The sequence below is a fragment of the Mastigoproctus giganteus genome, chromosome 7, assembly GCF_048544385.1.
Source record: "Mastigoproctus giganteus isolate SK-2022 chromosome 7, ASM4854438v1, whole genome shotgun sequence".
NCBI lineage: Eukaryota > Metazoa > Arthropoda > Arachnida > Uropygi > Thelyphonidae > Mastigoproctus > Mastigoproctus giganteus.
The window spans coordinates 16,666,748-16,680,616 of NC_143581.1; the positions used below are offsets into that span (position 1 = coordinate 16,666,748).

At 38.6% G+C, this 13,869-nt stretch overlaps 1 protein-coding gene across 1 annotated transcript in view; it reads right to left on the reverse strand.

Moving 5' to 3' along the window:
* The window catches only part of LOC150082582 (uncharacterized), a 33,236-nt gene extending 20,248 nt beyond the window's left edge, over positions 1–12,988 (reverse strand). The window contains exon 1 of the mRNA XM_090378699.1: positions 12,588–12,988. Coding sequence (XP_090234825.1) covers positions 12,588–12,635 — 48 coding nt within the window. The 5' untranslated portion in view covers positions 12,636–12,988. The remainder of the gene's footprint in view (positions 1–12,587) is intronic.
* Positions 12,989–13,869: the final 881 nt, after the last annotated feature.

Below are 13,869 nucleotides of genomic sequence, written 5' to 3' on the forward strand. Positions count from 1 at the left end.
CTCGCTCTTTCTTTTTTGCCCCCACCGCGAGCAAATTCCTAACTGCACACATTTATCTCTTTCCACAAGACATATTGCTTAAGGGGAGACTGAAATTGTATTTGAACAACCCTCGGTGATTCTGGAGACTCGAAATTAAGAAGGGAGGGTCTACGCTGAAACACGCCCACTTTAGAACATTTAAAAAATGCGTAACTCCCCCTCGATATCTGTTGTATTACTTTAAATATGCTGTATCAGCTGGTAAATCCTTTTCGCCAATTACACACGACTGTTTGTATTTGTGATACTGGAGAAATGCGCAGGGGCTTTGTCGTGGAGTAGGTCTTTTATAGCAGCACGAGGAGGTGGAATAATACTTCACTGTCATAGTACAGCCCTTTTGAACATAATCTGTTAGTATTACGCCACGCTGATCCTCCAAAACTGACAGCATCACCTTTGCCTCTTTTGGGGGATGATTCTTCATGCTTCCATTGTTTTCATATTTGTTTAGTTTCAGTTTCATAGTAATGGAACCAAGTGTCATCCATGATGACTAACCGTGAAAAAAACTCTTGCTTTTCCTGACACATTGTGACCTTTCCTTCATCTGGTAAGGGGTCAGAACTCTGGGAACTCATCTATGACGCTTTACTCATATTCAACTGTTGATGGATGTCTTCCACAGACCTTACACTAATATGGAGATCTTTCAAGATTAATGTCTCAATTTTTGCAACTCTCTCTTCTGTTACAGCAGTTGCTGGGCTTCCTGAGATTTCTTCATCATGCACCGAGGATCTTCCACATTTAAATTGTTTATACCAATGTGCAACAACGCAGTTCTTAAGTGTTGTTAAGTTTTTATGCGCGTTGTTAAGCGCCAAAGCTATTAAGGCTATGAGGTTTGAGTATATTGTGTCTGTAATTGCACGTAAATATTTGTCACCTTTTAATAAAAATTTAAGCGTGGGAAGTAAAAATCTGAAGAGAATGGTGGATGAAGAACCACGAAAAGTGCTGAGCATGCAGGGACATTTTCACAATTCAAGCACCAACTCTCTTGAGTTTGTACTTGCATCGTGCCTGAGGGTTAAAAATAAAAGTACGATCTTCACGTTTGATAGATTGTCTTGCTTTTTTGGGCTTTGAAGAAGATTGGCATGCAAAAACCTGCTCTTTGTGATCATCAGTGAGGATACGAGACACAAAATTGATCGAAACCTCGTATTCTCAAACCTTGTATTAAAATTGATTGACGTGTCCAATAAGAAATACCACTGTCACCAGAAATTTCGCGGATAGTTGAACTTCTACCACTCTTGATTAGATCACGAACAAGAGCTTGCAATTCTATCACCTAACCGATAGTCCACTATCCTCGATCAATGTTATATGTGAAACTTTGGAACGTCATAGAAGAACCCAGTCAACGTATATAATATTTCTGTAAATTGGTGTTCTATGGTGGATTTGTTGTTTGGTGAACGTAAAACAAAAGTTTCTGGGAGAAAAATCCATGTTACCCTCGCGAGATTCGAACTCAGGTCTTTCCCACACGATGTGGGGAAGACGGTGATTGAACTAACTGGGCTACCCACCAAAGCTTTGGCTAAGGATCTACGTATTCGATCAGACCCGACACCAGCAATATCGCAATATAGCGAGATGAGTCCATAAGATTATCGCGGATGAGCTTAAAAGGAAACGTTTGGTGAACTGCATGTAACTTTTGCAGCAGTATCCGATGAAGGAAACACTCCTACAACAAAATTTAACCAGAGACGAAATAGGATGCAACATACGAACCGAAAGCAAGCAGCAAAAATTAAGAGTGGAAATGTAAGTCACCCCCCCAACAACTCAAAATTCAAAAGTGTGCCATCTTTCTGCAAGTTGTTTTGGAGTGTGAAGCTGTCTATTTTAGAGAATCATCAGGAACGTAGAGAGAATGTCAGCAGTACAAGATATTGCATCACGTTGGAAAAGAGTCTACGTGGGTAGCACAGTTGGTAGAATCGCCTTCCTCCCACACCGGGTGGAAAAGACCTGAGATCAAGTCCCATTGATGATGATGAGGAAATTTTATGGGCTTTTCCACAACGTGGCTGAGTTAGTCGGTCTCAGTTGAGGGCAGCAAGGTTTTTTTTCTCCCGGAAACTCGGGTTTTTCGTCCAGCAAACAGAAAATCGACCATGGAACCCACTCAATTTACAGACAATATACACGGAGCAATTGGCCTTAGTCGCTGATGCTCCTAAAACCCTACTACGACAACAACAGCCTTTACAGTCACTGAAGAAGTGGCGCAAGAAATTGGAAAAGAAACAAACTCTCTGATAGCTCGCTGCGAGTGATAGTAAACAGCTCTCAGTCTTGTAGCTTCTCCACTAATTCTGGTGATCTCCAAGATTCTCTTCTTTCTCCCACTCTTTTCTTCTTGTATCTTAATGACCTTCTTCCATTGACTGGAAATTCTATTCACAGTTTTGCTGATGGCAACACATTGCATTCCACCTTCCAGTTTGAGAAACAATGCCCTGCACAAACCTTCAACTTCAATATCCACCACCAATTCCTTAAAATTTTGATCTGCAGGTATTTCTTCAATGGGGCAAAGATAACTTTATTGATTTGCGCTTATCTTCAATGACACTCGGATTTCCATACAAGATCACACATCTCTATCAGGGATTACCCCGACTTCTAATCTCTCTCTCTTGCATAAGCATATCACAAATATTGCTTCCTCTGAATCTAAAAAATTGGGTCAAACAGCCCGGATCTCGCCACTTCATGATGATAAAGTCAAATATGCAGTACATAAGTGGCTTCACAGAAAAAAATTTTCTCAGACGTCATTAAGAAGCTGGTGGACCGATGTAAGAAGGGTTTGAAGAAACAAACTTTTTGATTTATCTTTTTAATGTTCGGTAAACTTAAAGTATAAATGGATGCTGACTAGTTCTTTCATTTCTTCAGAGTGGTGTGTAAGAAAAGGATGGAATTGCAGTTGTTAATTCGGACGAAACGCCCATAGAAATATCTGCAGAAAATGTACGCAAACGAAACAATATCAGTTTAATAGGGAGTGGAGAGAGTTCGTGAGAAAAGAGATCATTATTTGGAGAACACCTCATCATATGTGCAAACAACATATCCCGGTGGTCGGATTGATTTGAGATTATGTTAAGAGTTGCTGAGACTTAAAATAGCGTCTATTGAGAAAAAGAAATGTAATATTCTGGATGAAGAGGATGCAATATTTTTGATATTCTTATCCTAAGAAAATTTAATGGAGTTACTACAAGCAGAGAAGTATTTCTTGTCTAGAAATTAGCGATGGGAATAATCGAGAAGTTATAATCGTTTCAATCCATTGTGGCAAATCATTCAAATTACACTCATCATTCGAATAATTAGCAATTACCAATTACGCACTAATATCATTGAAATTGGACCAATAGAAATCTGGTCTTTTTAATTAAAATTTCGAGTAATCTGTATATAAATGGAAGTATGTTTTAGATGTTTTACCTTTACTCGACAGAAAAATGTCAGATTGACACTAAATTTTCGACTTATGTTCCAGTTAGTCCCTAGGAAGGTTTTAGGATCAATTCCAATTCCAATTCGACAGTCCCCAAGTCCTCAGCCCATCCCCCATTACGCTACAGAAACCTCGATCAGTTTCGGGATGTTAAAGCATTACTCGAAAAGGAAAATTGGATCAACACCAATTTTTTAGCATGTTTCCAAGGTCCCTGGGTAGCTTTTAAGACCAATTATGATTCCACAGCCCCTTCCCCAAAAGAATTCTATATAAATGAAATAATGTTTTAGGCATTACTTTGAAAAGAAAAACTGGATAGACACTAAATTTTCATCGCATGTTTTGTTGGGCCCTGTGGAGGTTTCATGTCCAATTTCGTTTTCAAAATGTTAGCACCTATTTAGAATATTCCTCTGGGCCTTTGTAGCAAATATCATATGAATGGATGTATAGGGAACGTGCGTTAATATGTCCCCTGTGTTCACCCGTTTCCCCCCACCTTAAAAAAAAAAGGAACTGCTACACAAATATCACTTCACAAGTACTCGTCACGTGAAGTTTTGGTAAACACTTCTAGAGTACAATATTACAGTTTTAAACCCTTGAGGCCTGTGATTTGAAAATCGAAAGCAATGTGGACATTACCTGACATTGTTTTCAGATGTTCGAATAAATCTGCCTATTGGATCAGTGTCCGTCGAATCTGTCTGCCTGTCAGCGCGTAGCAAATTGGCTTCCAGTACACAGATTCTGGTGAAATTTTATATTTGGGTCTTTTAAAAAGACTTGTTGGAGCAATCCAAATTTCATTAAAATTGGACCAACAGAAATTCGAAAATTTTATTTTCATAAAATTTCGAATTATTCAAAGTACGTTCCAGATGTTGGAGCTCTACAAGAAAGGCTAACATTGAGATCAAATTTTCACAATATGCTCTTTTACTACGAAATATTTTAGAATCAATCCCGGTTCGATACCTTACACCAGTTCCCTGCATTATAAAAATCATTTCCCTTGGAAGCTATGAAGACCAATCTCGATTCCATAGTCCTCCCAGTTCCCATGCGAGACAAACATTGCGATAATTTGCAATGGCTGCTTCAATCCTTTTGAGGACTTATTTAAAATATTTTTCTGGACCTTTGTACCGAATTTTATGTGGACAGATGAAACCATACTCCTTACACCTGTGCTCCTCTCCCAAAAAAAAGAACTGTTGCATTAATCCATCCTCCTGAGCACGCATCGCGAGAATATCAAAAGGTGATCTTAATTGTGTAGCCGTGAGGTCGGATATAGAAATTATTTCTTATTTCTTTAATCCTCTTATTTGATAATCGAATGTATTACTCTTCAGGTTGGTTGGTTATATTTGTATGGCCTCAGGCCTAGACACCTCTACTCAGACTATACTGGAGCCGTGCCATACTAACGGACTAGACAATCCCACACAACAAACCAGACATAAGCCTCATCGACGAAAAGTAAAATGGCTACTTAACTGATCGACATAGCGGTGCCCAACACCAGCAACCTCCAGGAAACATACGAGGGAAAGATCAGAAATTACTCAGACTTAAGAGAGGAAATCAAAGATATGTGGCGTATGGAACAGGTAATGACCATCCCGATCATCGTGTCAACCACCGGCATAGTGCCAAAGAACATCCATAAGAAACTAACAGCAAGAGGCCTCTCAGAGAACACTTACATGGAACTCCAGAACGCCGCGATCCTGGACACCTAGAAGACAGTAAGAGAGTTTCTTGACCAACAGTAATAATAACAATAATAATAGCAACCAGACACAACCATGCTTTATGGGAAAAAAACCCATAAAGGAGAAAAAGGGTTTTTTTTATAATAATAACAATTTATCTGTGTGCTTCTTCCTCCCATAGACAACTGTCCAACTGACCTTAGATTATCCCCAAACTGTCCCCCTCGTGGGTAGCACAGTTAGTAGGATCGCCGTCTTCCCCACAATGGATGGAAAAGACCTGAGTTCGAATCCCTTCGATGACGGGAGGAATTTTTATGTATCTTTTTCACAACGTGGCAGAGTGAGTCGGTGTCAGGCAAGGACAGCACAGTTTTGTCTCCCGGAAACTCGGGTTTTTCGTCCAGCAAACAGAAAATCGATCTCAGAACTCACGCAATTTATAGACAACACGAGCAACACGACCTTAGTCGCCAATGCTCCTAAAACCCAACAACTACTAACCAATCCCCAAACTGTCAACTTCAGCTACCACGGAGGTAACTCATTCTCATTAATTAACAATTCGCTGGCTAAAGGAAAACTTCCTACAATCTAGGTTAAACCTCTTCCCCTGTTTATGGCCCCTATTTCTAAAATTCTTTTTACAATGAAAATTCCGCCTTCATTCATTTTACTAACCCCTCTCAGAGCCTTACAAATAAACCTCAATCAGGTTCCCTCTACAGGTGCCCATTTGGAACTCGCCAAGCGATTTACCCGTCTTTGGACCCTTTCAAGACGCGCGATGTCTTTTTTCAGATGAGGCTCCATATTTGAACACAGTACTCCAAATGCGGTCTTACAATTACCTTATACAGTGGGATTATGACCTCTCTATCTCTGCAGGTTTGATAAACTATCGATAGGAGATCATGGACTTTCCTTACAGCCTCTCTACACTACTCGGAGAAGTTCAAGATCGTAACTCCAAAGTCCCTTTCTTCCTCTACTGTTTTGAATTCAACCCCACGTGCATAAATTATTTTGGGGTTGTTGTTCTCCGAGTGTAAGACCTTGCCTTTTGATGCATTAAAATATAGCTGCTACTTCTTTTGACCATGTCTGAAGCCTAAGACATCGTGAAGAAGCTCTGCTTGCCAATGATCATTAACCACTCCTGGCATCTGCATTTCAAGTCCAGTCCTGAATCCCTTCATCGATGTCATTTTAAGAAAATCAGAAACAACAGTTGTCCCAGTACCGATCCTTTGGGAACCCCACTTCTTCCATTAGACCAATCTAAAGAGTAACCATTAATCACAATCCTCCGCCTCCTACCCTACAGTAAACCTGAGATTTATCTTAGAAGGTTGAGATCACACGTGATCTGAATTTGCATCACCAGAGGATTAAACGTACAGTATGCATATATCACTGGTGTGCCGAAAGCAACCATCACAAAAGTACACGAGGAGTGGAAGATGAAAGTTGAATGAGGCAAAATGTCGGTGCTCCAAGAACGAGACCGCAGCAATCTAAAAGAATTGTACATCAGAATAGAAAGTGTGCAGCGAATGATTGAAAAATTCAATTTATGCAAAGAAAAAAGACTCGTTTCCAACCGGACTATGCGGTGGGAGGTGAAGAATCTGGGATGAATAGAGTTATTTTCTCTTAGTACAGACTGTGTCCTCTGATACCATCAGAAGGTCGTGTTAACTCCACTGAATATCAGTCTGATATATTTAACTTCTTCTTGCAATGATGCATTTTCACCCATGTCGCGATTGATTCTTACAAGATGACAATGCTACTGTCTACTGATGCAAAAATTGTATCTTGATTAGAGGAACATCCCTAAGATTTCCAACGTCTACCCTAATCCTTCAAATCTGAATCCAATGGACATCTTGGACTATGTTGGAAAAGGCAGTTCGGCTTCTTAGCTCTCTGCCGAACACAATACAGCAGCTAACAAATATGCTGATAGAAGAATGGTTAAATCTAGAAGTACACTTCCTCAGACGCCTAGTGGAATCCATGCCATGACGTGTACGGGCTCTAATTCGGGAAAAAAAAAGGGGGCCCTACTAGATATTGAATAAAAGTTTCTAATTTTCTTGGCCTCTGAGTGTAAATGAGCCTGTACTACATTCTTGTTCATTGTCTGCACTTGATTTTCCCTAACACTAATTATGTATAAGTATTTCGAATTGTTTTGTTAAAATTAGTCATCACCCAAGTGGAAAATTTGGTGGTCATTAGCATTTAAATGAATGGTGGTCAATATTCGAGAATGAGTTGATGTTGTGGGGTTTAGGCACATCAGCAGCTTAGGCCATATTGCTCCTTATATATAATATGAGTGTAAATTGCGTTTGTTCTCTAGTCGTTTTGCTGTTTGCTCGACGAAAAAGCCGACTTTCCGGGAGAAAAAACCAAAACCATCCAAAAACCAAAAAACCAGCTAAGCGACCTTGTGAAAAAGGCCCATAAAGTTCCTCACGTCATCGACAAGATTCGAACTCGCCTAATTTCCACCCGGTGTGGGGAAGACGATGATTATATTCCAACTGTGCTAACCGAAAGGGGGAAGATCTGGGTTTTATCCAAAAAGAGTACATATTTTGAGGTAAATTGGCCATTATAGAAGAAGACACAATAACCAAGTGGTATTGGGGAGATGTCACTTTATATGGCTTGTAGATGCTGCCTTTCCACAAGCAGTAATCAACAGAGTTCAGATCTCAACTGCAAGGTGGCCACTTCAAGGTAGCCATTTCAAACATGAAATTTGAAGTGTTCACCTACCGATGTTTCTTCCACTAAAATGTTATCTTAAATAATGCAGCAGCACCTTATAGCAGCCAAGAAAGAAGAAATACGGCCAACTTAAACGCGTGTGCTACTCATCCATTTGACCATTCTAGTATGACCATTTGACCATTTAACCTTTTTGGAAACTTTTTAATGGTGTGCCAGTTATTTCTTTTGGTTCTGTCCCGGGAGTTTCTGTACTGGAGTGCTGTGGCTGAAAAAACAACAATTCGAGATACTCTAACACTATTGAAGAAATTAGAAGACAAGGAGTCACACCCAATGTTACCCAATGGTAAAACACAAGACAGATTCTGGATGGAATCTTACATATACATAAAGTGTTTACAACAGACACAGTGGTTAGAGAGCAGCTGGTTGAGTTTCTCCAAATGTTTCTGAATAGAATATGCTCACAGATGAGTGACAAAATATTATTAATGAATAAAATTTACATTAGATCTTTTAAAAGGCAACACCTTTCACAGCCGATGGTGCCAGGGATTATTGGGTTAATTGAGTTTTAGGATCATAAGTGTTTGCTGAAAGAAAAACCCAAGTTTCCTAGAGAGAAAACCCACGCTACCCTCGCCTGAGACCGACTAACTGAGCCACGTTATGGAAAAGATCCATAGAAATTCCTCCCATCATCGACGGGACTCGAACTCGGGTCTTTACCTCCCGGTGTGGGAAAGATGGCGATCTTAGCAACTGTGCTACCCACGAGGGCTTTTCGAGATAGAAGGATGCATATGAACTGAACACGCCTATACACTTAAACATTGATTGTCCCTACGTTGTCAGAGTAAGAAAACTAATTGACATTACCTACCGAATACCAAGTTAGTTGGGATAAGTTCACCGTAGTAAGGTTTTTTCCCGGGTGGTCTAGTTTTAAATTGAAATCCAATATTTTGAGTATTTATAGTCTTCTGGACTTTTATGGCGATTTTCTTCAGTTGATCCATAAACCAACGTTTCTTATCATCGTAGAATGCAAGTAGATTTTAATTAATTAAAACTTAACTACGTTCCCCAATACCGGTAACAGCTAGAGAATCTAATCATAATAGGTTCAGCAAAGATTGAGATGTACAGAGCCCCTGAAGGGGACGAATAAATGAAGGAGGGTGGTATAATCTCCGTGGTAGGAAGAAACGGCTTAAAACATAAACTGAAGAGGAGCATCAGTTGAATCTCAGGAAGTATTCCCTTTGGCTAACCAAAGGTTGACCACAGGAATAAACTACTTCCCAGGGTCACTGAGGTTGAGAGCGTTGGGGAAATTTAGGGAAGAATTGGACAGTTACTTATAAGTCTCTTGATAGGGTATGGCACTTTTGGTTGTGGCTGATCATAAACGAAATCAATAGTATTGATATCAAAATTGAAGAAAGTCAAAATAGTGCGAAAATTTCTTTCAGTTTTACCCTCCCATTCTATATCGCCTTCAGTTAGGAGATCACTTTTTCAAAATCAGAAAAGTAATCAGGAAAAAATATTCGTTGCACATATAGCCAAGGATGTGTCAAGGTATTTTTGTTTATAACACCATTTCATCAGAGTGTTTACAGTTGGTAAAACAATAATAGATGCATCTAGCTCTTGTAAAAAAAATATTCCAAACACATAGTCGATCTAAAAAAAGGTGTATTCCAGTCACTCACACTCATTACTTCGCCAATATTTCTTATCAGTATTTATCTCAACAGCTTCTGGCAGAATGTACTTGTCCCAGAATACATTAATATCACAGTCAAAGATAGGAGCACTCATTAATGGTAGTATAAATGCAACTAGTGTTTTTACAAGGCTACAAAGATATGAAGCACGTCCACAATCCCGTGTAAAGTCAGAGTAACTCCCATGAAATCAAGTAGGCTAACAAATAGGAAGAAGGTCTATCATTTCACTCCCACGTCTTCTTTGAAAAGTCTTTATTAACATTTCCTGTACTACTCAATGTGTTAAAATTCAAATCTGCTGTCAAGTTTTGTCTTTAATATATGTGATGTCTAATGGACACTTTTATTTGATCTTTAGCTTATGTATTAAAAGTTGAAGTTGAATAAATCTGTTTCTTTGTTTACTGAGATGGTACTGTTAGTAGTTTCAAAGACATTGCAAAGACACTGAATTAGATCTATTTATCTCTCAGATTGTTGATCTACTAATTCCCTTTTCTAAGTTGTCAGCCATTGTCCAAAGTGAATTGGAGGAAGAAGACTTCAGAATGAGTCAAGATCTCTCGTATCAAAAAGGCTGTTTGTATTCACATAATGATCTATTTTTCGGGTTGTCCAGATCTTCGAGGAATTTCAAACTAAAGGACATTCAATCGATCGATAATGACCCTGATCAGAAGCATTCTATGGTCATATCGTTGAAATCACCATTATGTACAGAATGGTAAACGAACACTTTATAGTGTTCGTTTAACATTATAATGGTAAGTTTGGTAGGATTATAATGGTAAACAAACTCTATGAAGTGTTTGTTTACCATTATAATCCTAAGCTAAACATGTACTGATATTTTTTAAATTTCTGATCTCGTAAAAGGGACAGTAATATTGTGACACACGACTTGCAGGCTTCGTTTGAAATAGGCGAAGGTCACTATTAGCGGCAAGCGATCGAAGGACAAACCTGTTAGGACTTCTAATGATTTTCTATTTTGTGATTCTACTTCAAATCGAAATTAATGACAGTTTACTTGACACGCCTATGTAGCAGCTTAATTTGTCAACTCTTTCACCACGTCACAAATTAGCTCTTCGGCCCTAACACTGTATAGATTACATTAGCAATTAGCCCACGATGTACTAATTGCCCATTTTCGGTAATACATTACAAATCAGTGATATACGAATGCATTTAGCAAATCATTCTATAATTTTCAGACTTTATTTCAATTTCGTGAAACTTAAATCAGCAAAATCATTAATGCGTTTGCCCTAACTTTGTGAAAATAATACATCGATTAGGCTTAGCGACTACCAAACGATACATAACAGCAACGTAAATTCGATGGTTTTTAACTACTGGTGTCGCATTGATTTATAAACATTAAAATCAATATTAAGTTGTTTTTTTTAGATTTTTATTTTTGATTTATTTCAAATTAACATTCGAAATTCTTAAAGAGATTTTGATTTGTTTACGAATGGTAAAGTAACTGTAAGATTTATTTCTGTCTGTTGATTCTTGATTGGACATTAGCATCACTGCAATTTTGAGAGATTTTGATCTGTTTACAAGTGTAAAGTGACTGTAAGAAAATTAAATCTGTCTGTTGATCCTTGATTTGAAATTAGCATCACCGAAATTTTGAGATATTTTGATTTCGTTATAAGAAAAGTTACGGTAAGATTTATATGTCTATTGATTCTTTGATTTGAAATTAAATCACCGAAATTTTAATAGATTTTGATTAGTTTATAAGTGTAAAATGACAGTAAGATTTATATCTATCTGTTAATTCTTTGATTTGAAATTAAATCACCGAAATTTTAATAAATTTTGTTTTGTTTAACGTCGTTGAAATTTTAAGAGATTTTGATCTGTTTACAAGTGTAAAGTCACTGTAAGGTTTATATCTGTCTGTTAATTCTTGATTTGAAATTAGCATCGCCGAAATTTTGCGAAATTTTGATCTGTTTACAAGTGTAAAGTGACTGTAAGATTAAAATCTGTCTGTTGATTCTTGATTTGCAATTAACATACCCGAAATTTTAAAACATTTTGATTAGTTTATAAGTGTAAAGTGACAGTAAGATTTATATCTGTCTGTTAATTCTTTGATTTGAAATTAAATCACCGAAATTTTAATAGATTTTGATTTGTTTATAAGTGTAAAGTGACAGTAAAATTTATACTGTCTGTTAATTCTAGATTTTAAACTAGCATCACCGAAATTTTGAGATATTTTGATGTGTTTACAAGTTTACAAATTTAAAAGTGACTGTAAGATTAAATTTTGTCTGTTAATTCTTGATTTGAAATTATCATCACCGAAATTTTGAGAAATCACAAATTTTAATAGATTTTGTTTTGTTTATAAGTGTATAAGTGACAGTAAGATTTATATCTGTCTGTTGATCCTTGATTTGAAATTAATCACCGAAATTTTGAGAGATTTTGATTTGTTTACAAGTCTAAAGTAGCGGTAAGATTTATTTCGATCAGTCGATTGATTTTTTTAGCTACTAAACAATTTTCAGGATCAAACATATTTGATTATCGAGAATTAATACGTTGTACATGCTGTTCTTTATACAATGAAACATAAGTCGTGGTAAATCAAGCACAGCAATTAGGCCTAATTTTGTAATTATAAACTGCAAAGATTACTATTAAAATGAATTTTCAGCGTTCCCAGTGATTTATTATTGTATTTGTTATTGATTTCGGGATGTGCTTCCAATAAACTCTTTGTTTTTTTAATAATTCCATACTATGGGAATGAAATTTGAGTTGAATACCTAATACAACGAATTACTGATTCCTTAAATAAGGATCTTATGGTCTTACCTGAGGAGAAGCAGAGTATGAAGAATATCCGAAGTGGGGGTAAGACATATTGTCTCCCTGGTGATAATCTAGACCCACACAGTACGAACTGCCAGTCGGGGGATGGTGCTGTTGATGCCCTCATCAAAAGAGTCAGTCCAAATTTGAGGTTGTCCACTAACACAGGAGGTGTCCATGAATATCAGACGCCAAAGTTCGTCATATCCACAACCGAGGGGTCGTTAAATCTTTTCTTCGAAACCTGCCATTATATCCAAAGGGGTCACACGACCCTCCTGTTTCTCTAAAGTCGTCACACAACTCTTCACAATCCAACCTGGACGATCAACATCTTTCCGCTTCACTGGACCATCCAACAGCTGCACGAGAAACAAAAGTATTCACGGCCCGTCTGCTACGGCTAAGCAGCGTTGTCGACCGCCCATTCTGCGGCGGAAAAATTTGTGTCTCCGATAACACTCCTCCAACGATGATCGACGTCGGAGGACGAGCGGACCGGTTACGTCTCCGCGACGCTATTTGTGACCGCTGACTCTAGGCCTCGCCCACAGAAATGACTGGCAGACGCTCGACGGCGCCACCCCTCTCGTCACATCCCATCACAGACTTCGTAGCCATCTCTGAAGTGATGACCCTTTCCGATAGCGGAGCCTGCTTGTCTAGAAAGATGCCCCGTGTCCACCGAGCTGCAAGTGACAGTAGGGGGAAGGGGGCTGGGGACAGGGAACTCAACATCAGAAGACGAGCATTCTTCCCCCTCTTTTCTTCCCTCTCTCTCTCCCCTGATGAAATATCGCAGGCTAACAAGGATCCGTGCCATTTGGCTTGGGACGTCGGTGGTGAGGTAACTCGATCTGTAAACGAAGCTGCGATGAGCGGTCTGATCACAGCGTTGCGGGGGGAAAGGAGGACCCCCCGTGGGTGATGGAGTGGAAGTAGAGTCAGTGGCACACAATTCGCGTTTCGCCTCTGCCGATGATGAACGCGGGTTTCATTTGTGTTTCTAAGAGTCACGAACCCGGGGGGTGGCTTAGGGTGCACTTGGCGTCCCATAGTGCGGGTAGTGACAGCTTAAAGCTCAAAGACGACTTTGGTGGCTTGAAAGGTTATGTAAACAGTAATTTCTTAGGTAAAATTTATTCTTCGTGTTTGACCTCGGATATGATACGCAATGAACCCACCAAAGTAGAACAGTTTGGGGGGAGATCGAAAATAGAGATGACAGAAAGTGTGCAAAGATGACTGAGTGCCCAATCCTCATCACAAAAATAAAATAAAATAC